Source organism: Lingula anatina, chromosome 2 (genome assembly GCF_051362555.1).
Source record: "Lingula anatina isolate TDL-2025a chromosome 2, LinAna3.0, whole genome shotgun sequence".
Lineage (NCBI taxonomy): Eukaryota > Metazoa > Brachiopoda > Lingulata > Lingulida > Lingulidae > Lingula > Lingula anatina.
The window spans coordinates 45,513,095-45,539,100 of NC_141768.1; the positions used below are offsets into that span (position 1 = coordinate 45,513,095).

At 36.6% G+C, this 26,006-nt stretch overlaps 4 protein-coding genes across 8 annotated transcripts; 2 read left to right on the forward strand and 2 right to left on the reverse strand.

The window, feature by feature from the left end:
- Positions 1 to 164: 164 nt before the first annotated feature.
- Positions 165 to 5,805, forward strand: LOC106169951 (uncharacterized). Of its 2 annotated transcripts, none has more exons than XM_013549624.3 (7): positions 165 to 342; positions 1,941 to 2,039; positions 2,612 to 2,710; positions 3,119 to 3,217; positions 3,691 to 3,789; positions 4,251 to 4,349; positions 5,181 to 5,805. In XM_013549624.3, the coding sequence occupies exons 1-7, from the start codon at positions 214 to 216 to the stop codon at positions 5,484 to 5,486; spliced, it is 930 nt and encodes a 309-aa protein (XP_013405078.1). In that variant the 5' UTR covers positions 165 to 213; the 3' UTR covers positions 5,487 to 5,805. The 2 variants fall into 2 exon arrangements, with proteins under 2 accessions (XP_013405078.1, XP_013405079.1); XM_013549625.2 differs by having other exon boundaries at positions 172 to 278.
- A 5,556-nt stretch (positions 5,806 to 11,361) lies between these two features.
- On the forward strand, positions 11,362 to 15,489 carry LOC147763752 (sodium-dependent glucose transporter 1A-like). Its single transcript, XM_087005180.1, has 3 exons — positions 11,362 to 12,836; positions 13,079 to 13,364; positions 13,673 to 15,489. The coding sequence occupies exons 1-3, from the start codon at positions 12,738 to 12,740 to the stop codon at positions 14,800 to 14,802; spliced, it is 1,515 nt and encodes a 504-aa protein (XP_086861306.1). The 5' UTR covers positions 11,362 to 12,737; the 3' UTR covers positions 14,803 to 15,489.
- LOC106169954 (putative RNA-binding protein Luc7-like 1) lies at positions 15,260 to 22,205 on the reverse strand. Of its 4 annotated transcripts, XM_087005182.1 has the most exons (13): positions 22,021 to 22,161; positions 21,566 to 21,629; positions 21,074 to 21,158; positions 20,155 to 20,249; positions 19,673 to 19,771; positions 19,251 to 19,361; positions 18,701 to 18,844; positions 18,155 to 18,331; positions 17,441 to 17,673; positions 17,082 to 17,201; positions 16,708 to 16,836; positions 16,325 to 16,405; positions 15,260 to 15,983 (listed from the first exon to the last, which is right to left on the reverse strand). In XM_087005182.1, exons 4-13 carry the CDS (start codon positions 20,188 to 20,190, stop codon positions 15,923 to 15,925), a joined length of 1,191 nt encoding a protein of 396 aa, XP_086861308.1. In that variant the 5' UTR covers positions 20,191 to 20,249; positions 21,074 to 21,158; positions 21,566 to 21,629; positions 22,021 to 22,161; the 3' UTR covers positions 15,260 to 15,922. The 4 variants fall into 4 exon arrangements, with proteins under 4 accessions (XP_086861308.1, XP_086861307.1, XP_013405085.1 ...); XM_087005181.1 differs by lacking the exon at positions 21,074 to 21,158; XM_013549631.2 differs by lacking the exons at positions 21,074 to 21,158; positions 21,566 to 21,629 and having other exon boundaries at positions 22,021 to 22,205.
- A 632-nt stretch (positions 22,206 to 22,837) lies between these two features.
- LOC106169928 (UDP-glucuronosyltransferase 2B10) lies at positions 22,838 to 24,998 on the reverse strand. The gene has a single exon (XM_013549598.2). It carries the CDS (start codon positions 24,786 to 24,788, stop codon positions 23,193 to 23,195), a length of 1,596 nt encoding a protein of 531 aa, XP_013405052.2. The 5' UTR covers positions 24,789 to 24,998; the 3' UTR covers positions 22,838 to 23,192.
- Positions 24,999 to 26,006: the final 1,008 nt, after the last annotated feature.

Sequence of the window (26,006 nt, forward strand, 5' to 3'; positions counted from 1 at the left end):
CAAACATATTTATTTTGAGCGCAGTGATATATTGCAACGTCAACATCATGTGAGTACCAGTGAGTACTATATTTTTGTCAATTACATCATGACCGCATTAGAACCTCGTTTACAAATGTGTTAGAAACATACATGATTCATAGTATATTGAAAACGAGTCTTATTACTCTTTTCGCAAGAGAGAACAGAAATCGCATTGCGGAAATTTGAAGCATGTCCCAGTCAGAGTCAAGTGATGTGACGTATTTTTCTAATAAGCTGAAATGGGCAATCGAAAGGCGAGATATACCTGCTGTGAAAAGACTAATCAAAGGAGGCGTCATTGCTGACGCACAGTTTTGGGTAGCCATATTATCTTGTTGAAATCAATATATTACAAAACAAGCATTACCCAAGGCTAAGCTTTTAGACTAAAGTTAGACATGTCAGTGTTACCAGTAGACGTTAGACCCAGAGACTTTATTCTTGAATCTAACCCTCACTTACTCTGACCGAGTTTAACTCATTACTTAATTGTTACGTTTTACTCGCATTTCAACTTTGCAAAGATCAACATCTACACCCGATTTGCATCAATAAATCCACCTTATGAGTTGCTCTCATTGCACGTTCGTTTTACATGCAGACATGGGGAAACTGCCTGTCCGACTGATCAACTTACTGAGGGAGAATACTAATAGTACTTCAGGAAGCACTCACCCTCCAAACATACCTGCACTCACCTTTACGTCTGACTTCAGTCAAACTTAGTTCATACTTACATAAGTTTGAGCGAAGCGCGAGTTTGAGTGAGCTGAAGAAATACTATGTACAAGCCTAAGGCTTAAAGACCTCAGGACTGTCACATCATTACCTGAGATAAATGTCTCACTCTGTTAGTCACTCAGTCTCGGTGCATGACTTTTACCATACCTGGTATGTGTCATTCCAAAACAGGTATGCCTGGTGATAAACAAGAATGAAAGGCAGCATATTTTGAGTTTGTTCTGTGAATTTTTTTATTATTTCAAAACACTTGAATAACATTAACCAATCTATAAGTAGCTGTAATGGGTTAGTTAAAAACAATCAGGTGGCATGAGAATGATTTTAATTTTACACTTTCCAAAAGAACCATTTTACAAATGGTCATTTCGACATTGAAAAAAAATTGATCAGATATTATACCAGTTAGTTATCATATCTAAGAAGTTTGTGTTTTGAACTTGAAATTTGTTTGGTTTTTAAGATAATTGTGAACTGAGTTTCATCTTATTTGGCAGTTATCAGTAGAATACACATTTGTGACCTATTTTCCCCAATTAAGTATTCTGGCAGGACACCTGTAAATGTACAAACATTGTCCTGTGTGTCCTTGATAACACGTGATACATGATACATATTGAACACATGACAGTGCACCTCAATATTCAGAAGCTTGCTGCATCAGTGTGTCTTACTATTTTGTCATTTTTAAAAATTAAACATGGTGTAAGAGTCAGAAACCAAAATAGATAATATTATACCCAAATCTAAACAATTGTAAATTTGAATAGAATTTGATGTAAATTTCAGATTTTGAAGTCAATAGATTGTAGCCAATGTATTATATACCTCATGCATATTTCTACAAATGATACCACTACATGTACTATTATTGCTATAAATATTTATTAAAAGTAAATACGGATGGTAGAGGCAAACTGATTATTAGTGGCGCAAGCCAGTTACTTCCAAAGCTGTAATTAATTAATTCTCGGCTGCGCTCGGAAGAGAGTCTCATATCTTAGACTAATTCTTGTCACTAACCTGTGAATTTTGCACCTATTAAACTATGTAATTCAAATTTTCTAAGTAAGTCAGGAAGACCACTATATTGATAAAAGTACATAATTGACAAATTGCACAGATTGTCATATACATATGACTTGAATGTAAATTGTTCTTCAATTACTTTTCAGTACAATTCCACTGTTCTTCATGAAGCTGTTTCTTCTGGTAATGAGGAGCTAGTCAAACTGATACTACATGCCAAAGCTAAAGTCAATGCAAAAAACAAGGTACAGTACGTGTACATGTATACAAGTAGTTCTTTTTAAGTTTACAGCCCAGTGACATCATAAGAGTACAAATTAATCTGACAAATCTACATTTACCAAGTATGCCATCAAGTTTTATAAAAAGGGAAATGTTTGGGGTGTGTTGGGGGGGGGGGGGGGGGGGAGGAAATGCGTGGATTTGTTATTGCACTCCTCAGGGTACAGACGTGTATATGGAGTTAAGTTATTATTTGTAGAAAGCCCGTCTCATCTTGATGGTATCACGCCTGCTCTTATTATATAAAAGTGGGCGCTGGGAGAAGGGAGGGGTGCATGGGAAGTTCCCTATTCTACAGTGTTTCATATCAGTTCACATTGATTTTGTATGTAACATTATGAAAGATAAGGTGTGAAACAGCAGATGAGATGTGCACCTTTGATGAGCACCTTTAGGTTGGTTGTTCCAGGATGAAGAGTCTTTAATTGCAGTCAGATATGTTGCTTCATTATTTTAATGTATATAATAATATGCTTAAAGATAAGTGTGCTCTATACTATTATTATTATTATTATTACATATATTTGTCATGAAGGAAGGAAGAAGTGCTCTCCACATCGCTGCAAGATTAGGCCACTCTGGTGTGGTTCAACTTCTCCTGAATGCAAATGCTGATGTGAATGCACAAACTAAGGTACAAATTTGAAAGACAATTCTTGTAATTTATCTTACTGTTTCATGATTTTTGTGGCCTGCAAATTTAATAGAAAGTGTCTAAAAATAAGTTTAGAAAATTATTCAACATCTAGCTATAAGATTTATGCTTATGAACTTACATTGCAATGTCTGTCAACAGATGCAATTTAACTACAATGACGGTACTAGTTTTGTCATAATTATGGTCATCATCTAGTAACAAATTTTGTAAGTCCACAAGCAGATTTGAAAATTTGTGTATATATAGTTTTTTATTAAGTGCCTGTAATTTAATGCCATTTTGGTTTAGATTTTTAAAGAAAAAAATACCTCAGACAGAATTGAAAATATTTCATTGTTTAAAATGTGAAATGTTGTGCCTGATGGTTCAGCTGTATATGTTTAGGATGGCCGAACACCACTCCATGTGTCACTATGGAGAGGACATACACAGATAGCAAAGGCACTGGTCAAAGCAGGTGCCTCTGTCAACAGAAGAGATGAGGTACTTATTTTTACTTTTTTTGGACAAGTAGTTTGTAATATTCTCTGTAGACTGAGTTGAGACTAAGTTGATGTTCAGTTTGAACAAGATAATTTTCATACATTAGTTACTTTACAAAATAGTGACTCTTTAGGTCATAGGTAGCGATGTACAAATTTTGTGTAAAATGTGTGTGACTGTATTATGTCACAACTCTTGATTTCTTTCTATACTGGATGGTACTATACAGTGTAGTGTAAAACAGCAAAAATAATTGGGCAAGTCAGAAATATGATTCGACTTGGGGAGCTTTTTTTTTTTTTTTTTTTTGTGACATGTCTGATGTAGTGGAAAGTCCTTTACCAATCATCAGCAATAAAACCTCTTAGATGAAAGATTATCTGAAATTAAATTAAAATGGCAGGAAAATGTCATATAGATTACCTTTAATCATGTCCAAATAACTGATAAAATTGCTGATAATTTTTTGACAGGATGGATGGACGCCACTGCATTGGGCTGCTAAACAAAACAACAAAGATGCATTGGTGCTTTTGTTGCAGGAAGGTGCCGCAGTCAATTCATCAGATAAGGTAAATAAGGCAACACTTTTGAACTTCATTTTAAGATATACAATATTTATAAGAAATTAAAAGTTTCATAGTACTTTATTCTTAGGTTCATTGTCGAATATTTTTTAAAACTTTTTTGGCAAAATCAAATGTGTGTATAATGGTTCCTGTTACAGCTGATTTTGCAGTCCTTATAAGGTACTACAGAGGTTATTAAATGCTTATTCAGTCTTTGTCAAAATCTTTTAAGTCTACTGGCCACCATGTGGAAACAGTGTCAAGTAACTGAAATTTACTGTCCACAAATTTTTACTAACCTGTCCTAGTTTTTCTGGCATTTGGCAAAGGCCCAGTGTTAGCATCACAGGTTGCTGATGGAGCTCTGCAAAATTTCTTAAAAAGGGAACATTCTTTTTGAGAAAGAGATAGATTCTGTTGTTCTTTATTTTTATGATTCATTTGATTTATCTTATATTCCATAGAATGGCCACACGGCATTTCATGAGGCAGTTTTCAAAGGCCAGTTTTCTTTGGCTAAGGAATTGGTTAGAGAGGGTGCTGATGTGAATCTGGTTGCCAAGGTGGGAAAATAAAAACTTCTCATTTTCCACACCACTACACATTTTTTGTCAAAAATTCATAGTTTTTCATAAGTTTTACAGTATGACTTCAAAACATGACTTACTACTAGTGCATAATACTTTTTAAAATTTTTTTAAATGTCTAAATCTCAGTTAAAGAATGGTTTTTATATCATGTAAACTTCTTACACAGTTTATTTATATTTGTTATGGTTAGCAGGGCCGTAGCCTCCGGGGGGGCAGGGGGGGCAGCTGCCCCCCCTGGGATTTGAGGTGCAAAAAAAAAATAATCGCAATTTCTGACTTCTGATTGAGCAATAAATAACAGTTAAGATTCACCAGAATGCAGTATTATACATACAGATTTTAAAAATTTTCCACACCGTGGGAGGGGGACACCCCCTCCCACACTCTTCCCCCCTCGGGGGCTTTGCCCCCTCCTGTCCGCTTACTGCCCCCCCTGGCATTTTGCTCAGGCTACGACCCTGGTTAGACACTCAGTATATTGCTCACTGTACTCTCTTTATATAAAGTCATGTGCAAGTACTGAATAAATAATACTGACAATGTAACACAGTCTAACCCAAAAGTTACTCGAAATTATTATTTTTTTGCAATTTTCAGGAAGGACCAATCAGATTTCTTTTAACTTGTATTAAGATATGTCTAAGATATATGACTTCATATTACTAATAAAGATGTTGACAATGTACCAGTATAACCTAAACCAAAAGCTACAGTTGTACCATATGTAATAAGGTATGTTGACAGTCAAGTATAAACTCAAAAAAGAAAAAAAAACTTAGCATGAATTTTTCTTTCAATTTTCAGGAAGGACCAGCTTTCGATATCCTTCTCAAGAAAGGACTTCTAACCTCACAGAGTGTCAGTCAGTTACTGGACTGGGGATATGATCCTAGAAAAAACAAACTGTGTACAGCAAAGGCAAGGTTTCACAAAATGATTGCAGACAAGTTACAGACTGTAGACACTCTAACTTCCCTGTGCAGAATTGAAATCAGACAAATTTTGTCTAGGAGAAAAAATTGCAAATGCTTCAGTCAGCGAGTTGTTGAACTGCCATTGCCAAATATTCTCATAGACTATATTGCCATGAAATCTGAACTAGAATCTTGACAATTACATTATGTACAGACAACAAAGTTCATATTAAATTTTATTGAAGTGTCATACATGTAGGTGGGCAGATTTTGTTTTGTTTTGCTTCAAGTTGTGAAGTTTAAAAGAGAGCATCCTGCTACTTTGCATAATTACCTCAGTCAAGGTTGGATGTCATGTTTTCATGGGCATTGTTTGTGGACGTCTCAAAAATTTTCACATATTTTAATAAAACTTTCAGGACAGACACTTTTTCAGAAGGGAAAGAAGTGATTTAAATTTAACCGTCTCTGGGTCTTCTAATACTTCTTAAAGTTCCTTCATTTATTATTTTATTGTTAAGGTTTTGCTTTTGCGAGGTCTGTGTTCTTGGAGTGCTTGCCGTTTCTTTTAACCCTCCTTTTGAGATAAGCAGACTATTTCTGTTTATGTCAGTGTTGCTTGAAGGTCAGCAACATCTGTCGACTTACAGACACATGATTTGAATAATAGATGTAGAAGTGTGGAATAGCTGTGTTCCATCTGTTGGAATACTGTTAACAGTTATCTTGTTTTGGTTAATAGTGAACCTGTATTTGTTTATGTTCTAGTATAAATATTATATATAGATATTATGAAAGTCACTGTGGACAGTGCTTATTAATAATATAATAGCAAAACTACATTTTTGTTTCAGTGTTAATTTCCTGAAAAGTAATGTGTAGTTAAAATGAAAATAGAGTATGAACAGTAGCACATCACTTGCACACAGTAATAGGAATAGACCTTTTGCAGCTAGTTGACTACATGTAGATGTTGAATTATTTTGTTAACTGGAGAGCAGGGTCTTCAGTAAACAAAAGATGTCAATATCTGGTCATCAAGATGCTAATGCCTAGGCCTGAAACACCGTTAGAGCTGAAATAATAGAAGACAACTTTGCTAGAGATGGTTTAAACAGTGCAGGGAGGGGGGGGGGGGGCGCAGAGGTCATGCTGTGTTTATTGCAAGGAGTTATAACAGATCTGTTATAACTCCTTGGTTTATTGTTATTGTTGATGTTTTGAACGTTTTCAGTAGCCACGTGATATGGATGATTTACAATGTGGAGAGATCACATGATGAGTGTTGACACTGATATCGATCAGCGAGCACGTGTTACAATTTGTAAGACAGTCTATGACCCTAAGCCAAAGACGTTCACAAGGGTCCGTCAATTACCTCATAACACAGGTGATTTATTCAGGAGATGCACAGGGGCGGATCCAGGATTATTTGAAGCGGGGATCTGGAACGACAGGCCTCGGATGCGACGCCAACCATTGCCCCCTTGGTGTGGGGTTCAGGGCCTGCTGCTATATTTCAGAAACCAAAGGGGGCAGGGTCAGAAAATGAAAATTAACCATTTATGCTCCTTACATAATGTATAGATATGTTAAAGATAAAATGTAGATGTAAAATTGAGAGTCGTAGATTTTTGTTCTATACACATATGATTAAAAAAATTAACACAACTTATTGAATGCAATTTTTTTATACTTAAGCATGGGGATTGCGTCTCTATATTGCGTTTGGCTGAGTAGCGGTTTTAAATTATTTACGACTTGCCAATATATTTCTACATACAATACGCCATCACATTTAAAGAAAAGCTTTACCGATGAATGTGAAAATTTTTGCTCTGTGCATTTTCATGGTCTTGATAGTTTCCATTTATTGGATGAAGAGAAATTTAAGTAGCAGATATGTGATGAAAACCAGGATTCTGCCAAAAGGTAAAAATGTTCTCTCTTTCTCTCTCTCTCTCTCTCAATTTAGGCCGGTGCCCGAGGCAAAGCACCCATTTTCAAGGGGAGAGATGGCTTCTTTCCTGGACAAAGAGATATACTGTACCAGACGAGGCAAGTATCCGACTTGTTCAACCCAGCAACGGCATGTATATTATTTGTCGAATTTAGAACGGATGATCCGCGAACTAACTGATCCGTTTATCAAATTTGATAATTACATTATACATTATACATTATGACCGTACTAGAAAGCGATGCTGCTTATCCCCTGATGGTCTCCCAGCTTAACACACGCGTCAGGCCAGCAGGGGCCTAGCAATTAAACGGATTAAATATCGGATCCGAGGTAATTTACTATCGTATTCAGAACTATCGTAAATTACCCCCTCGTTATTGAAGGGTGCGTGCCAGACATTTATCCGCTTACACTGAATGCAATTTAGCTAGAATCCCCGCAGAGTTAGACACATCCGGCTAGTAGGCTATGATTGGTTAATGAGGACGCTCCCATAAACCAATCCTACTAGCTGGATCGATCCAACTCTGCTAGGATTGTGCTTTTAGTGTAATCAGCTGAATTGTTTGGCACGCCCCCTTGAGTAACTAGGGGTAATTGACTGTCGTTAATTAAGAATCTAAGAACCTGAATAACCAACAGGCTGGTGATAACAGTATGGTATATACTCTACCCCCTCTACTTCTTTTTCTTTCAATTTTGCCTGTCAAAATAAGGTATTTTTAGTTGTTATACGCTTGTTATGTCTGGAAATTTTTGTTGTTTCTTTCTCCCTGTGATGACTTTAATTAGGGTTCGGTTGGTTCAAGTAAGCCTTCTTTAGCACTCATTCGTTGTGAATCTTATGTGTTCTTGATCATGATAATCCTAGGAGTTTTCTGAAGAATCACATTTCGGTGTCGGTTTTGGTCGCTCCAGAGAGGGCGTGCATTTCACTATTATTATAAATATCTGAAAAACCATGACCACTCTTCTTAGTTTTAGATAGAACACAAGAGACCACCCTTCTGGATGGAACATATTTTGCCAGTGTTCGACAATTTCCCGATGACACATCTTCGGCTGCTCCTTTTCCATACGAGGTCCCAGGACGGACATGTTCTCACGTAAATTGTAAAGCAAAAAGACATATTATTTCCTTGAAAGTTCATAAATGCGGTTCTACCACCATCTCTTCAATTTTCACACGGGCAGCAGTAAAATACGGGTTGACCGTTTTAAAGCCACTGAAAGGAAGACCTAGTTTTTACCCGAGTAAAGATCTGAACTACCCGCTCCTTCATGTAAGGAAGCCAACTGTTGCAGATGCCGCCTACAGTCCTAACAAAACATATGACATGATGATTCATCACATGGTTTTTGATGCTGAAGTAGTAAACGCCATGATGCCCAAGGATTCATTTCTCATAGGAATTGTCCGTGATCCATTTTCTCAATTTAAGAGTGCCTTTAGCTATATGGCAATGAAAAGCAAATTTAATATAACATCCTCAAATAGTCTTCTAACATTTTTCCAAAACCCGTATAAATATTGGAATAAGTACATACGCCGAAGTCATAATAGCTTTATAAGAAATGGGATGATGTACGAGTTTGGATTTCCAGATGACGATGTGAAAATCAGAAACAACGAAACTTTCATGAAACAATACATTGATTACATAGATAATCGATTTGATTTTATCGTTGTGAATGAACTGTTTGATGAAAGTTTGGTTTTACTTGGTAGAAAGTTATGCTGGAAGGTACAGGATCTGCTGTATGTAAAGCAAAATGCTGGTAAGTACACTCCTGAATTTAAGACTGAAGACGACCCATGGATCATTCAACAACACAAGACATGGAGTAAAGCTGACTATTACTTGTACGACTACTTTTTGACCAAATTGAAAAAGACAATTTCTTCTCAAGGTAAAGACTTTTATGACGAGCTTGCAAGTTTTAAAAATGCTTTGAAATGGGTGAAAAGATGTGGGTTTGCAAATGTGATAGATGTCTGTCAACGAAATGTCAGTGGAACTTACGTTGCACTGCAGTGTGTAAAATTTGGCCGTACATATAAACAGAACTAGTCAAGTTTTGCTGATCACTCGAATGAAAAAAAAAAAACGAAATCTTCACTTATTTAACATATGGTGTGTCACAGAAAAATATATTGTATAGCTTGATCATTGCTAGACAAGGTCTGTTTGTCCAGGTAAGATCTACATTCGACAAAAAAGTTTGAAAATATGAAATTGTTTTTCAATAATTAAAAAAATGTCATACAGTGTGAAAATCTTCAGTGTATATAAAAAAGACTGAATGTTGAGTGCATTATCCAACAATATTTGGTTAAATATTTACCTTAGCTCATATGATTATTTCATAATTATTCAAAATGACGATGTTTCCGAACTTTTTTGGTCTAGTGTATTTGAGGACTATATTGTATGGAATCCCAGGAGGCCCGAATGAAATAAAAATCATAACAAACTTTAAATGAAAAAGATCATTGAGATTTTATTGTGGTTTTTGCTGCCAAAAAAGTATTTTTTTTATCTTGATCGATTGGAACGATTTGAACTAATTTGCCATGTTTGAAACATCAAGACTTATAATAGCTTTGTGCAGTAAGTATCATGGAATAAAATACAAAATTTGGGATCAAGCATGGAGCTGATAAAAGCGAAAATTTAGGTTCAATAAATTTGTTTGTAAAATACTTTTATATCCGATAAACTATCTCAATGTATTTGACTGGATATGTGTTTCTATACACATCGATGATTTTTATTATTATTGGAAGAAGGCTATGGGTTAGTTTATCTTGTATATTCTGCCACTGTTCAGGACGCAGTGGCACCCCATTACCCTGATTGTCAAAACACTGTAAAGCTAGCTTGCTCACTATACCTTTTCATGCGTTTAGCTTTACAGGTATTGCTGATATGGGTTATATATGAAACTAGAAAAACACTCAGAGACAAACTAATTACGATTTCAAACATAGCACCCTCATCCAAACATCTACTGTAACACATTTTTAATCTCAGCAATAAGAACTTCAAGATGGAAATATAAACGCCGATATTTTATATTTTCGAGTTCTTTTTATTGTTTTAAATCAGCACCAAGGTGAAATTGCAGAAAAAAAAACTCATTTTCGGTATTTGGATGATAATGATCCCCTACAGTACCCTTAATACAGTTCCAAAATAATACTACTAACATTTTGAAAATAATTTCAATAAAAATAAAACAAACCACTGCATTGGGTTTTTTTCTACACTGAAAATAAAAACAGAAAAGTCATAGGAGGAAATGTAGCAAAACAAGCGATCCGCCCTGTCTGGCGAGTGATTTGTTACAGAAATTTTGATTTGAAGACCCTACTAAGAATCTGTGGCATGAATTGGAGCGTGCAAAACCAACCCCCAAATAATATGGAACAACACCGTCAAGCTCTTTAGGAAGAATGGGACAGCATCCCACAAAACTAATATTAATAAAAAAGAAATAAAAATCAACTAACTGTAGACACTGTACTAATGTGGGGGAAATATCACAGTTAACTCTCTTGTGAAGGTGCAATGAATTGTACGTAAGTATCACAATGTCTGGTTAAAATACATAAACTTAAAAAAAATTTTGTTAAATACATGTACTATATTACATCATGTAAGTTTGCTTGAAATAAAAACACTACCATTCTTTCAATAGAGACTCATGAATCATACTAAGCGTGCGTGTGTCGCATTATATGATCGAAGACAGGTCTTTTTTTAAGGGGGGTGCACTGGGTGCATCTGTTCCTGTCGGTCAAGCCTTCACAAGGACACCGGTAATCTAGCAGGTATTTAGGCTTAAGTCTAGCACTGTGGACACCAGCATGCTTGGTTAAGTCCGATTTTGTGCGGCCGTTGCCCCTGGCTCCGTTTTTAAACCATCCATTCGTGTAACTTTTGTTCTCGGAACCAGTTTCTAATCTGACAGAATGCTGTCGTTCGTCACATTTACCGGACTGACTTTTTAACATATAATATTGTGTCCGTCATTAACTAAAAACTCAGCCGCACTACATACAGAGGCGAAAGAATTGCTTGTGCATACGACTGTAGATAGACAGCTACTAGTGCATGGGAATCATTTGTAACTTTTTAAGCTAAGGGTATGAACGATTTTAGGATTGTATTTGATAAATTTCATTTATGATGCTCTCATATCGTCAGGTTTTTCAGCCAGTTGCCATATGACTGCTAAGCGCATCCTGAGACCACCTGCCGGTCAGTTGTGAAGATAAATACCGTGACAAGGATGAGAAGAATATAAAACACTCGTTTCCACTCCAGGTGAATAAAACTCATTGCCTAAAGAGGGTGATAAATTTAAAATTTATATGGCTGGGTTGAATTCCTCCATAGTTCAGAATCGGTTTCGCAAAAGAGCTGAAGACCGAAATGTTTAGTCCGCTAAAAGGTTACTATTATGTAATTTTTTTCTTTTCTTTATATAGGCTATATATATGTCTATAACAAGCGCGATAATTTTTTTGTTGGGCAGGACCTCTTATTATTTCCGTTAGGGCCATTTAAAGTTTAGACCATCATTCGGGCTTAAGTTTTCTTGTGAAATTCGTCCAAGGTCAAATATTTATATGGCTTTTAGCAACGTTTACCAGTAAGAGGTCGCTTTATTATTTTTTTATTCAGCTCTGCTGATACTTGAGTTCATAAAAATTACATTTAAAGATATGAGATAAGTTCAAGTGAACAAAATAATGGAAAGAAAAGTGTTTTCATGTTCAAAAGATGTCATTTTAAGGATAACTGCACGTACAGCCTAGGTTGCAATGGTGAAATGGTGTTAATGACAGGAGTCAGGACTTGAGCGTCTACAACGCTTTCGACGCACCCTATACCAGGATCCCAGAGATATTTTTATTTGATACTGTATCCACAGACATTACTCTGGTTAAACCTGTGCTTATCTATGCACGCTCATAACACCGATACAGCCAGTTTCTACGGTTAGTTTTCCAATTTAATTTGCTGGTAACCAGGGGGAGGAAAGCCACTCAAGACATCTGTGAATTCTTAAAGGCAAAAAGGTTAGTACTCTCCTGTAACTGTCCTTTATTCAAGAAGGATTGTTTAAAAGGGCCTGTTTAAAAATTACCACGAATCAAAGCATTATTTAGGTAAAACGTCCCTTTAACTACATTCCCTACTGGCTGTTAATATTACTATTCAATCAAAACTCTATCGTGTCAGCTGGTAAGATCATGCAGTATGATCACATAAAATTTCGTAGAATTATATACAAACGTTTTTCTGAAATAGAATATATACAATTTGTTTTTTTTTACCTTAGACGGATGTGCTTAACAGCACGGACAATTGGAAACTGAACGGTTTAACTAAGACGAAATATATAAAATATAATAAGAATCGGGATACAAATTAAGCATTAAACTTTATATCGTTAAAATTTCTTAAGAAAATCATGGAGATCGGGGAAGAGTCCACCGAAAACCATCGGACAGCGTTTATAAGAAGCAAATACTTCCAAACATTTGTTATATGTGCCGCGTTAATGGCCTTGGTAAGTATCGATAAATGAAAGAAAACTCTACTTCTTGTATTTTTCAGTGCATCGTTCTCTGCTGGTTGGCTAGATTAAAGATAAAATAAAACAGTACTAAGATATCGGCACCGGAGTGTTTTAATGATTTAATCACTAAAAATATCAGGTGAAATAGATAAGTTAATCGTTATATTGTACAGAGACATACAGCAGTTCTTTTCGAGTATTATTTTAGTTCCACGCACTTTTTTTTGATACAGGGAGCAAACATGTCGGTCCAAGGGCCTACTCTGATTGATCTAAGAAAACAGATGGGTGCCTCGGTGCTCTCCGTCTCTTACGCCATCAGCGGTCGCTCAGTGGGTACAATACTTGGCGCCATTGGTGGCGGCTTCATCTACGATCACACCAATCACCACTTGTTCCTCAGTTTGGTCATGGTGCTGATGTCACTGATTTCCTTCCTCATTCCATTTACCACACACGTGTTTGAACTGGCGGCGTGTTTGGTGGTGCAGGGTCTAGCCATAGGGTCTCTGGATGCATGTGAGTATATTGAGTCTATTGTTTATTCTCTGACATTTTGACATTGACATTAATGGTTTGGGAGAAGTAATGTTTCCAAAAAAAAAAAAAAAAAAAAAAAAAGCCATGACGGGTGACGTCCCTAGCGTCCCAAACAAGCCCGAATGACTTGTCTTTGTTATAGACCAAAGGGTCACTGCCATAAATTTTTGTATTAAGATGAAATTTCACACGAAGGTCATATAAGGCCTGTGAAATATGTGGTGTAATTTTAATAATATCATATAGATGAAAACTAATTGATTACTGCTATTCCTTTGTATTTTCAGGTGGCAATGCTATGCTTCTAGCAATGTGGGGAAAAGACAGTAGTCCATACATTCAGTCTTTGCACTTCTCCTTTGCTCTTGGTGCATTCGTCGCACCTATACTAGCCGAGCCGCTATTGTCGAAAAAAGTAACAGTTCTCTTTAATAAAACATCAGTTTTGTCTCCATCAGATTATGCACACTTTCCTTTATATGCTTCGTACAACTTAAGTCACGAAGAACCGTTGTCATTGGATGTATTTAATGCTTCCACCTCGAATCTATCATCTTTCCTCAACGAGACGGGCATCATTTCGTCCCCTCACGCTGTGGAAAGGTGGACAGAATCTCGGATTATATTCGTTTACATCGCCGTTGGTATGATGGCGCTACTTTGTGCAATACTATTTTCTGCGATGTGCCTTCAAGAACGAGCCATCTTCTACTGGAAAAAACAAGAAGTGGAGATGGATGAAAAACCCACCGTTGAGGAATCCCTGTGGTTTAAAGTACCGTTTTTGACCATTTTTGCGTTTTATTTTCTGTTGAATGTTGGTACGGAGGTGTCTTTCGGCGCCCTTGTAACGACATTTGGTTTTGAGACTCTACATTGGTCTAAACACAAAGCAGCGCACTTGTCTACCGTTTTCTGGGGCTTTCTAGCCGCCGGAAGAGGTTTTTCTATACTGGTATCAAAATTCACGAGTCCTGCTGTAATGATTGTCGTTGATCTATCTTTGATGGCATTTTCCACGGCGCTGATGTCACTTTTAGTAAACAGCAGCGAGTATGTAATGTGGATCTGCACAGCTTTGTATGGTACTGGTATGGCTTCCGTCTCCCCTGCCGCAGTTTCATGGGCAGATACATATGTACATATTACTGGGAAAGCTGCATCCTCGTTTACCGTAGGAGCTGCCATCGGAATGCTCGTTTTTCCCGCGGTGTTTGGTCATTTCTTCGAAATGAACGGAATGTATTTTGCATACATGTTATTCATCGGTGCACTAGGTACTGGAGGATCGTTCATCACTCTTTTTATCATTGCACGCTGCCATGGGGAAAGGCACCTTCCCGCCCACCAGAAAGAGGAAAATGGTGTGGATGAAAGTCCCCAAGACGCCACAGAGACGACGAAACTATGCAAGTAATCTTATCTCCTGACCAGAAGTTTGTGTTTAGAATTAACTTTTTTAACAAACTTGTCAAATACACAAACAGTAGCTATAGCTGTTGATCTACTGTTCTCCATTTGGTTTGGAGAAATGGAAGTTCTGAACTGTTACCGAACATTTTATGTCCAGAGGGACACTTGGACAAACTGTACCCTCTAGCAGGGCGACTGATAGATTTTTACATATATTCACAGATATGTCTCTAGCTAGATGGTCATTTTGGGCTGAAGTGACTTATATTTACTATGGGTGTATCTTTGCTAGTTCTGGAGCATTTCACATTTTGAAGATTTTTTGCCATTGAGCAGTGCAACTTTGTCCTTTTTGAAATAACACAACTTTTTAACCGCATTGGTCGGGACAAAGCCCACGAGTACTGCCAGCGCTCGCACTGGTGGTACTAGTGAAACAACTTACGACAAACACATCCAAGGAAAATATTACAACAGTTTATTCGCAGTTTCAAGGATACACTTAGAAGTGTGTAGATATTTAATCTCGTCTTCATAACATACTGCGACTAATCCAATTTACCTATGTAAAGAAAATAACCCTTTATTAGACTTTGTGCTGGTAAAGGCTTTAAAGGTTTTTTTAAATGGCACTAACATCATTAAGTCTTTGTTTAAGCAAGCAAGATACCGTTGGCTTTTCCATTGATCATTTTAATAGCATCATTTGTTTTAATACTTTCAAGATAACTGACAGAAGAGCGTGCATCCTTATATTTAGTTCAATTAAAATACGTTAAAAAATCACTTGAAGTTAAAGCTGTCCACAGTTCCGAGTTTTTTTGTTTTAGGATAAAATGAGAGTTTTAACTGGGAATACTGCTTGGTTGCGAAGAATCAAATATTGATACCCCTGATAAGAAATATGACGAAATACCTGGCACCAGGGTCACACATTTTGAAAGCGCCTTCCACTGAAATTTTGCATAATCTGAAACCATGTAATTATTTGCTGGGAGTTGACACATTCTGAGACTTCTTCTCGTGTATTTTTCCAAAAAAATTAAGAAAGAAATGGACTCCCAACATTTAACTTGGTCATTGCTTTAAAACACCACTTGCTCTTGGTTTATGCAGTAAGAAATTTACTCCGCTGCTACATCTCCATTTTTGATATCTTCATCTTCTCCCGTGGATACGATCTCTCTAATAAATAAAAAAATTAATTAATAATAACAAAAACTTGCTTTGGTATTTCACCTCTACTGAAGGTTATCTTTTACTACATCCTATTTTTGAATATGTTGCACTGGCGCTTCATTCCCAGGAGAAACAATATTCATCAACATTACTACCATTTAGTCAAGTATTACACCATCTTACATAATAACATATTTCCCAGTTCTTCACTGGTCCTTACACAAACAAACTTACACAAACTGTCAAAGACGAAGTGTCACTTCACCAATTGCAATTACTGTAATTGACTCTGCAACAACAACTGCTTAATCCCTTTTTTCAAAGTGTTTCCAAAAGTAATCCTTTACCTTTCTAGCGAGTTCTCCTCGTCGTTCCTTTTCCTGGTTTTGCTGGGACTAGGCGACTTCCGCCACGATCTCTCACCAGATCTACAGACCAAAATAATATCAATATTTTAAATATCCCTATGTTTGATACTGTAGTTGTATCTTTTATCAATAACAATTTAAGTTAAAAAGAAAACCAAGCTTTGAATGAGTAAAAAATGAAGTATTTAATCACTACAAATTTGGTGCATCATTAAAATCAGTTGTATATATATATTCAGTGAAAAAGTCTAAATATAACTGCATTCCGTATTCGAGTTTATTACACAGAAGTGGCGATTTCATAACTTTGGTAAGTGTAGTAATGAGCCATTATCACACCACTGCAAAAATTCAGTCCGCACCTTGACCTTTCCTTTCTAGATCTTGACCTTGACCTGGTTCTGGAGCGTCTGCCTCCACCTCTCCTGCTTCGTCTTGACCTTGACCTACTCCTGGAACGTCTGCGGTTATGTCTAGAGCGAGATCTGGACCTGGGAAAAGGAAAAAAAAAGAGTCCATTTCAAACTCTACTAGATACACCCTTTCACCCTTAATCCTAAACTCACTACGTTTTCATGCTGTAAAGAATGCAAATTTAGAACAATAAAAGAGATGGGGGACAAAAAAAGAAGCTAACCATTTTCATACAAAAATATAAATAATACAAATATGGAAAGCAATAAAACATTTTATGGAAACCCATTTTTCATCCTGGCTCAAGAGAGCGGAAACAGACCTTGAGCGTCTGGATCCAGAATCGTATGAACGCGATCGCCGTCTTCTGGGTCTCTTCTGTCGCGAGGTTCTGGACCCTGATCTGGACCTTGATCGGGATTTTGAGCTATTGGAGTAAGACCTGAAAGATGAATAATTTCCGTGTCCTGGTTAGATAATTGCCCACTAGTCAAGCCCAACCGTAGCCACCATGCTTTTTCCTATAGTGTCCTTTTGGTAAAAAAAAATATCTGAAAGTTATATAAGTCAACAAATTTCCAAGAGATGGTAAAAACGGAATAAAACAGCACGCAAAGACATGTCGTGTCTTCATGTTTATTTATCTTTTATGGAGTCATTTATTTTTTTTGTATTTCATACCTTCTCCGTCTACTTCCACTCCTGCTGCGACGGCGTCTATTCCTACTGCGACTTCGAGAACGGCTTCTCTTCCTCCTGCTCCGACTTCCACTACGGGATCTTTTGGCACGGCTCCTGCTTCGACTGCGACTGGGTTTCCTAGAAGCCTCTCTGCTGTGAGCCTCCATCTCTCTTTCCTTTCTCCTGTCTTCTCGTTCCTTTTCACGCTTTTCTCTTCTTTCTGCAACACTTTTCTGTAAAACCAACAAACATGACACTTATTATCAGCTAGAGGCGCAGACATATTCCTGGCTATATACCACATGGTGCTTAGGGTGCATCAGTGGGATAATACCACGAAGAAATTATTTACGTTGAAATGGAAATTCTATGTAAAAGTTACCAATGAAAAGGAGACTGACTGAAGAACTTAGCAATTAATGTGCAAAGACAAGGCATACCGTTACATGCACTCGAGGTGAAGAAGATGTCGGCAGGGTATATTTATTATCAATTATTCATTTCAAAAACTGAAACTAAGACCCTTTCAAATTTTCTCCCATTTACTATAAATCAGCATTTACACAAGACTTAAAGGGCTTTTTATGTGTAAAGCTCCTAAAGAAGATTAAAATCCACAAAGTAATCTGGTGACAAAATTAGTGATATATTTACTTATGCAAATCTACTTTCCATAATCTAAATACGACAACAGCATTAAGACAGAAAGAGAACCTTGAGGTCCTCCAGTTTGCTTCTGATCGTTATAAAACCCAGATGAAGTTTGCCACCGAAGTGATCGGCCAGACGTCTGTCGTTGTCATGGATACCCAAATACGCAGAACAGACTTCACACACGCGCAGCTTCTGTTGCTGATAACTGGATGCAGGCATGGAATTGCGATACTCTATCTGTAGAGAACAATGAAGATACACACATTTAATCTGTGATGTCCTTATCTATATCTGTACAGCAAATCATGCAAAACGAGCACTAAATCACACTGTATGGTAACCAGGACTAGCATCAAACACATCAAAACATTACAACAACAATACAATAAGATGCCAATTTGAAAGAATAAAGCCCTCTACATTTATTAGTCTGAGAAAAATGGTATTTGAAGTTTTTTATTAGCTACTACTAAAAATTTCATGATAGATTGATAGCCCAAGGGTTTCAGTTTAATTTGTACAGTTAGTACTATGTAATTTTCTTTTTAGTAAGTCCATTACATATAATAAATTATAATATATCATTAAGGAGAAATCTTTACAAACCTCTGCCTGTTGTTTCTTTTTCTTGAGTTCTTCCATCTCCTCGAGAAGTTTCATGGACTCGTCCACCAGTCCCTGGGCCCCTAGCTCCTCAGACTTGGCCAGTTTAGTCCCCACTTCCTCTCCCAGCACATGGATTATCTCAGCCTGGAAATAATATGTGAAAGAAAATAGACAACAGTAGAATAGAAATATTATACGAAGTTCTTTGAAGAAAAGTTATTATTTAAAATATACAAATGATAAATTTACACACATTGAGAATTCCATAAGAAACTGGCACAATAAGACTTACAGTTGGGCTGTCCAATACTGATCCATCTTGAGCAAAGGAAGACCACTTTTTTATCTTAATATTTGAACTAACTTTCCAACCAAAGTTCTTTTTAAAACAGGCCCCAGCTCTACTCTTCACAAGTGAAAGTTGTAAAAACTGAAAATCCTCAAAACATTGCTTGCACTTCCTCTATCATTTTGACTGTATTAAAATAAATAAATAAATTAATTTTTTAAAAATGATGACTGAAAATCTATTACTTAGTCCTGTTCTCACCTTAGAATTGGCCTCATCACTGAGCTCCTGTTGAGTTTCTTTGAGCCTCTTCTTGGCCTGCTCCGTCCTTCTGTCACAGTCTGCTATGAAACTGGACAGGTGTTCCATGGCCTGAAATAGGGAAATAATTGAAGATTTAAATATGCAAAACTGCTGATGCACTCCATTTGCCAGTTTTCACTGGGAAAGTTATTTGCCATAACATCTTTAATCTGGCTGTCCTACCCATACACACCATAAAATATTTAGATGTAGCAAAAATTATCCCAACATCAAATGGCATATTATGTTTGTAATACAATGCACTCCATTTAAGTTAAAACCTGCAAGGCTTGGTTTGACTTAGTACTTAACATCAAGTCACAAACACACTGGTGGGCGTGCGCACACATAGACTACTGATTTACTATCATTTCTCTTACATCAATGTCATAATAGTAATCTTTGTGCCTGGACGCCTTTTCAAAGTCAGCTCTAAGTGCCAGATCATGAATCTTTGGACAGTCTCCCAAATCCATCCTCTGAAAAACAGCAACAACAATGAAATTAGAATACAAAGAAATTACTCCTTGCATATGCAGTTGTAGGTCTCAGGAACAACTTTTTCTCAGTATTTCAGAAAATAAAATTGAACTCTCAATTTCAAAACTTTGCTTAACCCGTTAAAAATATAAAAAGTCATGAATAACAGCATAATATAAAATTCTAGCACAAAGATGTACATAAACAAGCATCAAGCCATCAGCTCAAATATTTCCCAAATGAAAACTTTTTTGGGTTCAGAAAATTTCTTTTTGAAATATTTCCCTTAGTGTTAACTTCAATTTACAGTTAACAATTTAATTGTTTGGTTCTAACAACAATCGCACTCAAAGGAGTTTAGTTATAAATTTTAAAAACTCACCGTACTGGCCAGGATGTCATGTGGACAGCAATTCATCAGAAAACTTTTGCACACGCGGGGGTCATCAAATGTCACTTTAAACTTGTTGTTTTCACCTGAAAATAGAAGAAAACAAGTTTGACTCTTGCTTTTTAATGAGACAAAGTATCAAAACAGGACTTGCTATATAGACAAAGTAAGACTATACTTTAAATATTTGCTCTTTCTGTTGCCCAGACAACTCCCATTTTTGTTACAGGAAAAAAGGATTCAAAATTTAAAAAAAAAAGGGCATGTTCACAGTGGTAAAAGAGTGGGATCAAAAGTTAAAGTTATAACATCTGACCATATGATGTCAGGCTGGTCCATGCAAATACAGTTTTGCAACATGATGGAAAGTGCACAGTGCCAAGGTGGATAAGTATGCCTGAGATTTCCACACACTTTTAACCTAAAAATTCTTTGCCTCACTGAAATGGGGCAAGCAGTACCAAACTTCGTGGAAAACTCTAGAAGCATGCAAACATTTTATTCCAATGTCCAAATCTTTCAAACTGGAGGTCACTAACTGATTGACCCCATTTTTTCCAATTAATCGCAGATAACAAATATTGTTCTAAATGATAAAGTTTGATGACAAGAAAAAATTCAATAATTTACCACCTAAAACTGCATGTTTTTATACTGACAAAGACTGGCATATCTCACATATATATCCATTCTTTTGATTGGTTTGATGGTTGCAATTTATACTCCAGCCCGACAGAGGAAAATGTACAGATCTAAAGTCAGCAAAAACATACAGCTCTAGATTTATGAATGTGCTTTCTCTTGGTTGCACATTGCATTACTTGTCTAATAAGAAGACATGTTATTTTAAACCCATTCCCAATAACAATAAAACATAATAATAACAGTCATTTCAAGAAGTTATACACACTGCGCCAGATACACACGGTTTCCTATGGCTTCTTTTTCAGGCAGGCACAGGGTCTTAAAAAACATGATTCTGCTCCATGATATCGCTGAAACAAATATTACCTACACAAAATCATTACCTACAAATTGCAGAATAATCAAATACAGTTTGATGGAATATACTCAAATAACTATCTTATTACAACTACCAAATTAACCTTTTGCCTGAAATCTTACCAAATATTACCTTTAATTTTCTAATGTTTTTCTCAAATTCCCATCAAACTGAGTAATATTTATAATCTACGTTATTTATTGTAACCAGGTTTCCCAAGTTCTGAGCCTGATTATCTTCACCAGCCTAGAAATTGTAGCAAAACTTCCACATCTTTCACAATGAGGAGACTGGAAAACTGTAAGCTTTTCTTTAAAATATCCATGACACTCTGTCTCTAAATATTGATAACTAAAATAACATAAAACTTTTTTTTTCATGAAATATATTTGAACTCACGGCTTGTGGACCCATGCCCCCTAGCTGTTATATCACCTGGGGTTACAGCTCATAACATAGTTCCCTTAAAAAATACGGGAGTGAAAGTCAGTTTACAAAAGCAGAGCACAGTCCACTTAACCAAATGCTGAAATAAATACTTAATTATAAGAAATACATGGCATTGATATGAACGTGAATACGCTAACACGCTCTCCGTTACTTAGGATATTCGTAAGGAATTTTAAGGCAAATGTACTTAAAATATAAAAATGTTGTTAGAAAGACACTTTTGTCAAAAGCATGGTAAATGATGGTTTACCAAAATTATTCAACGTAGTTATTTATCAACCCCCTCTTGGAAAAAAAATCGTAATTGGAAAACCCACCAGACAATAACTCAAAGAAAATAAAATGAAGAATTAAGTACTTATCCGGATTATGAATTATCTTAATCTCTATGTCACGCAACTCACCATCTCTCCCGGTACCCATAAGCTGATCGAGCATATTCTTCATTTGCTCGTGAGCCGACATTTTTATGGTTTCGTGCACAAAGCTCAACCATACGTGCACGAAAAAGCAAATGGCGGTGAATCATGTGGCCTCATTGTGAAATCAGAGCAAGGTTAAGGACGATTGCAGTAGAGGAGACTGAGAGGCAGGAGGCATTCTGCGTAAATCCTAGGTTAGGCCTATCAGGGAATTATACCGATATAATTCCCTGGGCCTATATAGGGCCTACCTAGTGTGAAGAGAATTTCGTGAATATTTAACTTAGATTTATGCTTTTAAAAATAATGAAGTGTAATAAATTGATATGGATGATTCATTACCTTCAGACACACATCCCTTCCACAGTATTTAACTCCTACGGGCCACGGTAGAAAGAAATAAATAGACCAATGAATGAGTGACGCGTGAAATTTTGTTATTGCTTTTTAGGTGTGCTACTCTTATAATATCAATATATACCAATATGTATTTAAATCAAATAACAACCATATTTCAACTTATAATTGTGAGGGTATTTGATGCATGTTTTGGGAAGAAATATGCGAATAAAACTATTTCTCGTCTTAGCGCCGGTTTTTTTCTCACACAGGTAAAGGGGATTAGGTTAATACTAGCACATGTATAGCACATACATAATCAGGAAATCAGGATGAAATTGATTAATGAAATGATATACTTTAGGGAAAATAACAAAATGAAAATAAAATAAAAAGACAATATGCACTGTAGAACAGATAGGACCGATCAAGGTGGTGAAGAACGGAAGGGCGGCGCGAGAAAGGGTCGGGCGTAACAAAAATACTTAAGCGGTGAGTCCAAATAAAAGATGTTTTTTTTTTTCATTTGAAAATAACTTTGTTGAAGAGATTTTAAAATCTATTTTCATAACCTTGTGATAATCTTAATAATTGGCACAGTGCACAAAAGTAGGGTTAAGTGTTTAAACTTTCGCAGTAATGTCTAAACAAAGTTCAATCAAGCACAAAAAAATGGCTGCAATCATTTAATCAAAACGTGCCTAAAATTTCGAGGAATTTTTTATTTCGCAAACACTATCGTTTCTGCTTCATGTGTAACATTTGCATAATCAAGATGTTGCTTTTGCCCTTCATTGCTTCCTTTAGTAATAAAATCATGCCTTTTTGTATTTTTTGCCATAGAATACAAATTTAAGTACTTTCCAAACAATAACTAAAGGCAAAACGCAAGCTAAATAATACAAACAACTCACTACAGTTTTGTATGCAATGACATCCATTAGATAATACTGATACCAGTTCAGACTGTAAGCAGCCTGAGAGTGAAAGTGAAGAGTTCCATTGTGTCGTATAACATACTTAATCCAATACAACAGTTCCTCCTGTCCCGACATTGGGGTGTCTTGTAGAAGTTTGGACATCTTAACCGCGTTCTCTTTATACGATTTGTCGTTTAGGACCTTGAGAATAGTGCTTTCTAATTCTTCTTCATTCAGGGTGCCAAAGTTTATAATTTCACCCATTTTCGCACGCTCCTTCAATTTCCTTGCGTGATGGTGTTGATCCCAAAGAAGTGGAATTGCAACCACGGGAACTGCATGGTACAGCGTCTCCCATGTGCTGCTTACTCCACAGTGGGTGATGAACAGTTTGGTGTTAGGATGGGCAAGAAGATCATTCTGTGGCAGCCATTCTACCAGGTGTGTGTTGCTTCCCAGAGACTTAGGAGGAACACCTTGGTAACGCCAGAAAACAGTCTGTGAGAGCTTGGAAAATACTTTGGCCAAAATCTCTGCTTTGTGAACATCGAACGTCGGCACGAGTGTTCCAAAACTCATCACAATAACTCCGTTAGTGGCAGCAGATACAATATTCTCAAAGTCTTTTGATAACGGCTTAGGCGGTGTCCACAGAAGTCCAGATATAGGTATTACGTGCGGCATGACAGGTCGCGGGTAGTCAAACGCAAAGTTGACGTTGGCTGCAATCATTAGAGACACTCGTTCATACGAGTGCTTTGCATGTGGCCAGTCGTTGTTTGGAAGATGCTTTGCTTTCATTTTTTCAATATGATCTATTCTATCGCTGCCCCATTGTTCCATATCAAGCATCATATCGGTATTTTGCACTCTTTCCCAAAATGTCATGTTATCGGAGAAGTCACTGAGCATGTATGGCGTATAAGAATAAAATGTTGGCAGCTTAAATACGAACCAAACTTCGAAAAACCCAAAATTTGAATAAGCAATGGAAGGAATGCGAAGATATTCATTCAAAATAGGACCTGAGCCAACATTGCCAAAGTCAAAGAACAACAGATCAAACTTTTCTTCTTTCAGTCTATTCAAGATGTCTTTGCTACCAAGAAGAACATCAGAGAGGGTGTAGTCTAAGTTATCCATTTCTCTAATGAATGGCAACGCATCTTTCTCGATGTAATGAAGTGATCTATTCAGGTCCAATTCTCCCCCCTTATTGATTTGTAGTTCAGGCATTTTGTACCTGATCAAGTTGACGCCATCTATATTCCTTTTAGGTGCATAGTGGTGAGAGACCAACATGGTGACGTGGAAGTCGTGTTCCGTCAGCATGACAGCGATCTTCTCCAAATTCATGGTTCTCGAATTGTAAAAATTTGAAAAAGGAAATATCAATATCTTCTTTTTACCAGCGCCGCTGCATGTTCGAGGCACATTCACTAGTAGAAAAACAAACCAAAGAACTGCAAAGCCAGCCCAGGAGAAAGACATTTTAAAAAATTTACAGCCACAATTGCCTCCTCGAAACCGTGAAGTGGTTTCATTGCATGTCCCACTTACAGCGTGTAAGGTCAATCACCGATAAAGATAAGGTTTGCATGAGGCACTTGAAACTCTCTCATGTACACGTGAGTGACAGATGGCACAAGGCAACTGTTAACATGCAAAAGCAAGACAAACTGCATTTATTGGACATTTCTTTTCAAAAATTCACTAGCCTTTATTTCATTAACTTGTCTTTTAATTTATGGTGGTTATGCGCAGTTAAATAAATGTATTTTGTTGCACGAACCTTTCTCTGCTAATATGCTCAGCTGGGTCATTCCCAGCAAACACAGCACGTCATTATAATGTTACCATAACTTTTACATAACCAAAAAACGTTATAAACCTTCTGTGTTTGCCGGTGTACCATGGAAACCTGACTCCACCAAAATGTGACTCCCCAGTCAAATCTTCGTAATGAAAATGTGACTCCCCCCATGAATTTTGACTCCCCCCACAAAACTTACTAAATCTCACTTTATTTGAGTATATGGCTTTTACATTGTAGTATGCATAATGGAGGATACATTGGCGTTTTTTGTTAGTTTACAGGTGAAAATTCTCATGAGATTTTACCACCTAATGACTCCCCTATGAAAAAGGTATTTATTTGATATTTGGTGATCATTTCAAGATCTTTCCTTTAAGTATACTATAACAAGAATATATTGGAAATATCTGAAAGTTTGGTAGTAAAATATTGGGCGCAAAAAATGAAAAAAAATCCTCACCACTATGCACCTAAAAGGAATATAGATGGCGTCAACCTAATCAGGTACAAAATGCCTGAACTACAAATCAACAAAGGAGGAGAATTGGACCTGAATAGATCACTTCATTACATCGAGAAAGATGTGATGCCATTTATGAGGCAAGTAGATGAGATGGACTTTACACTTTGCGAGGTTCTTTTAAGTAGCAGCAACCTTTTGGACAGGCTAAGAGACGGAAAGTTTGATCTGTTATTCTTTGACTTTGGCAACGTTGGCTCAGGTCCAATTATAAATGAATACCTTGGCATTTCATCCATTTCGTATTCTAATTATGGGTTTATGGAAACTTGGACTATATTCAAACAATCGACGTTTTATTCTTTTACGCCAGGTGTTTTCAGCCCCTTTTCAGATAATATGACATTTTGGGAAAGAGTGCAAAATACAGACA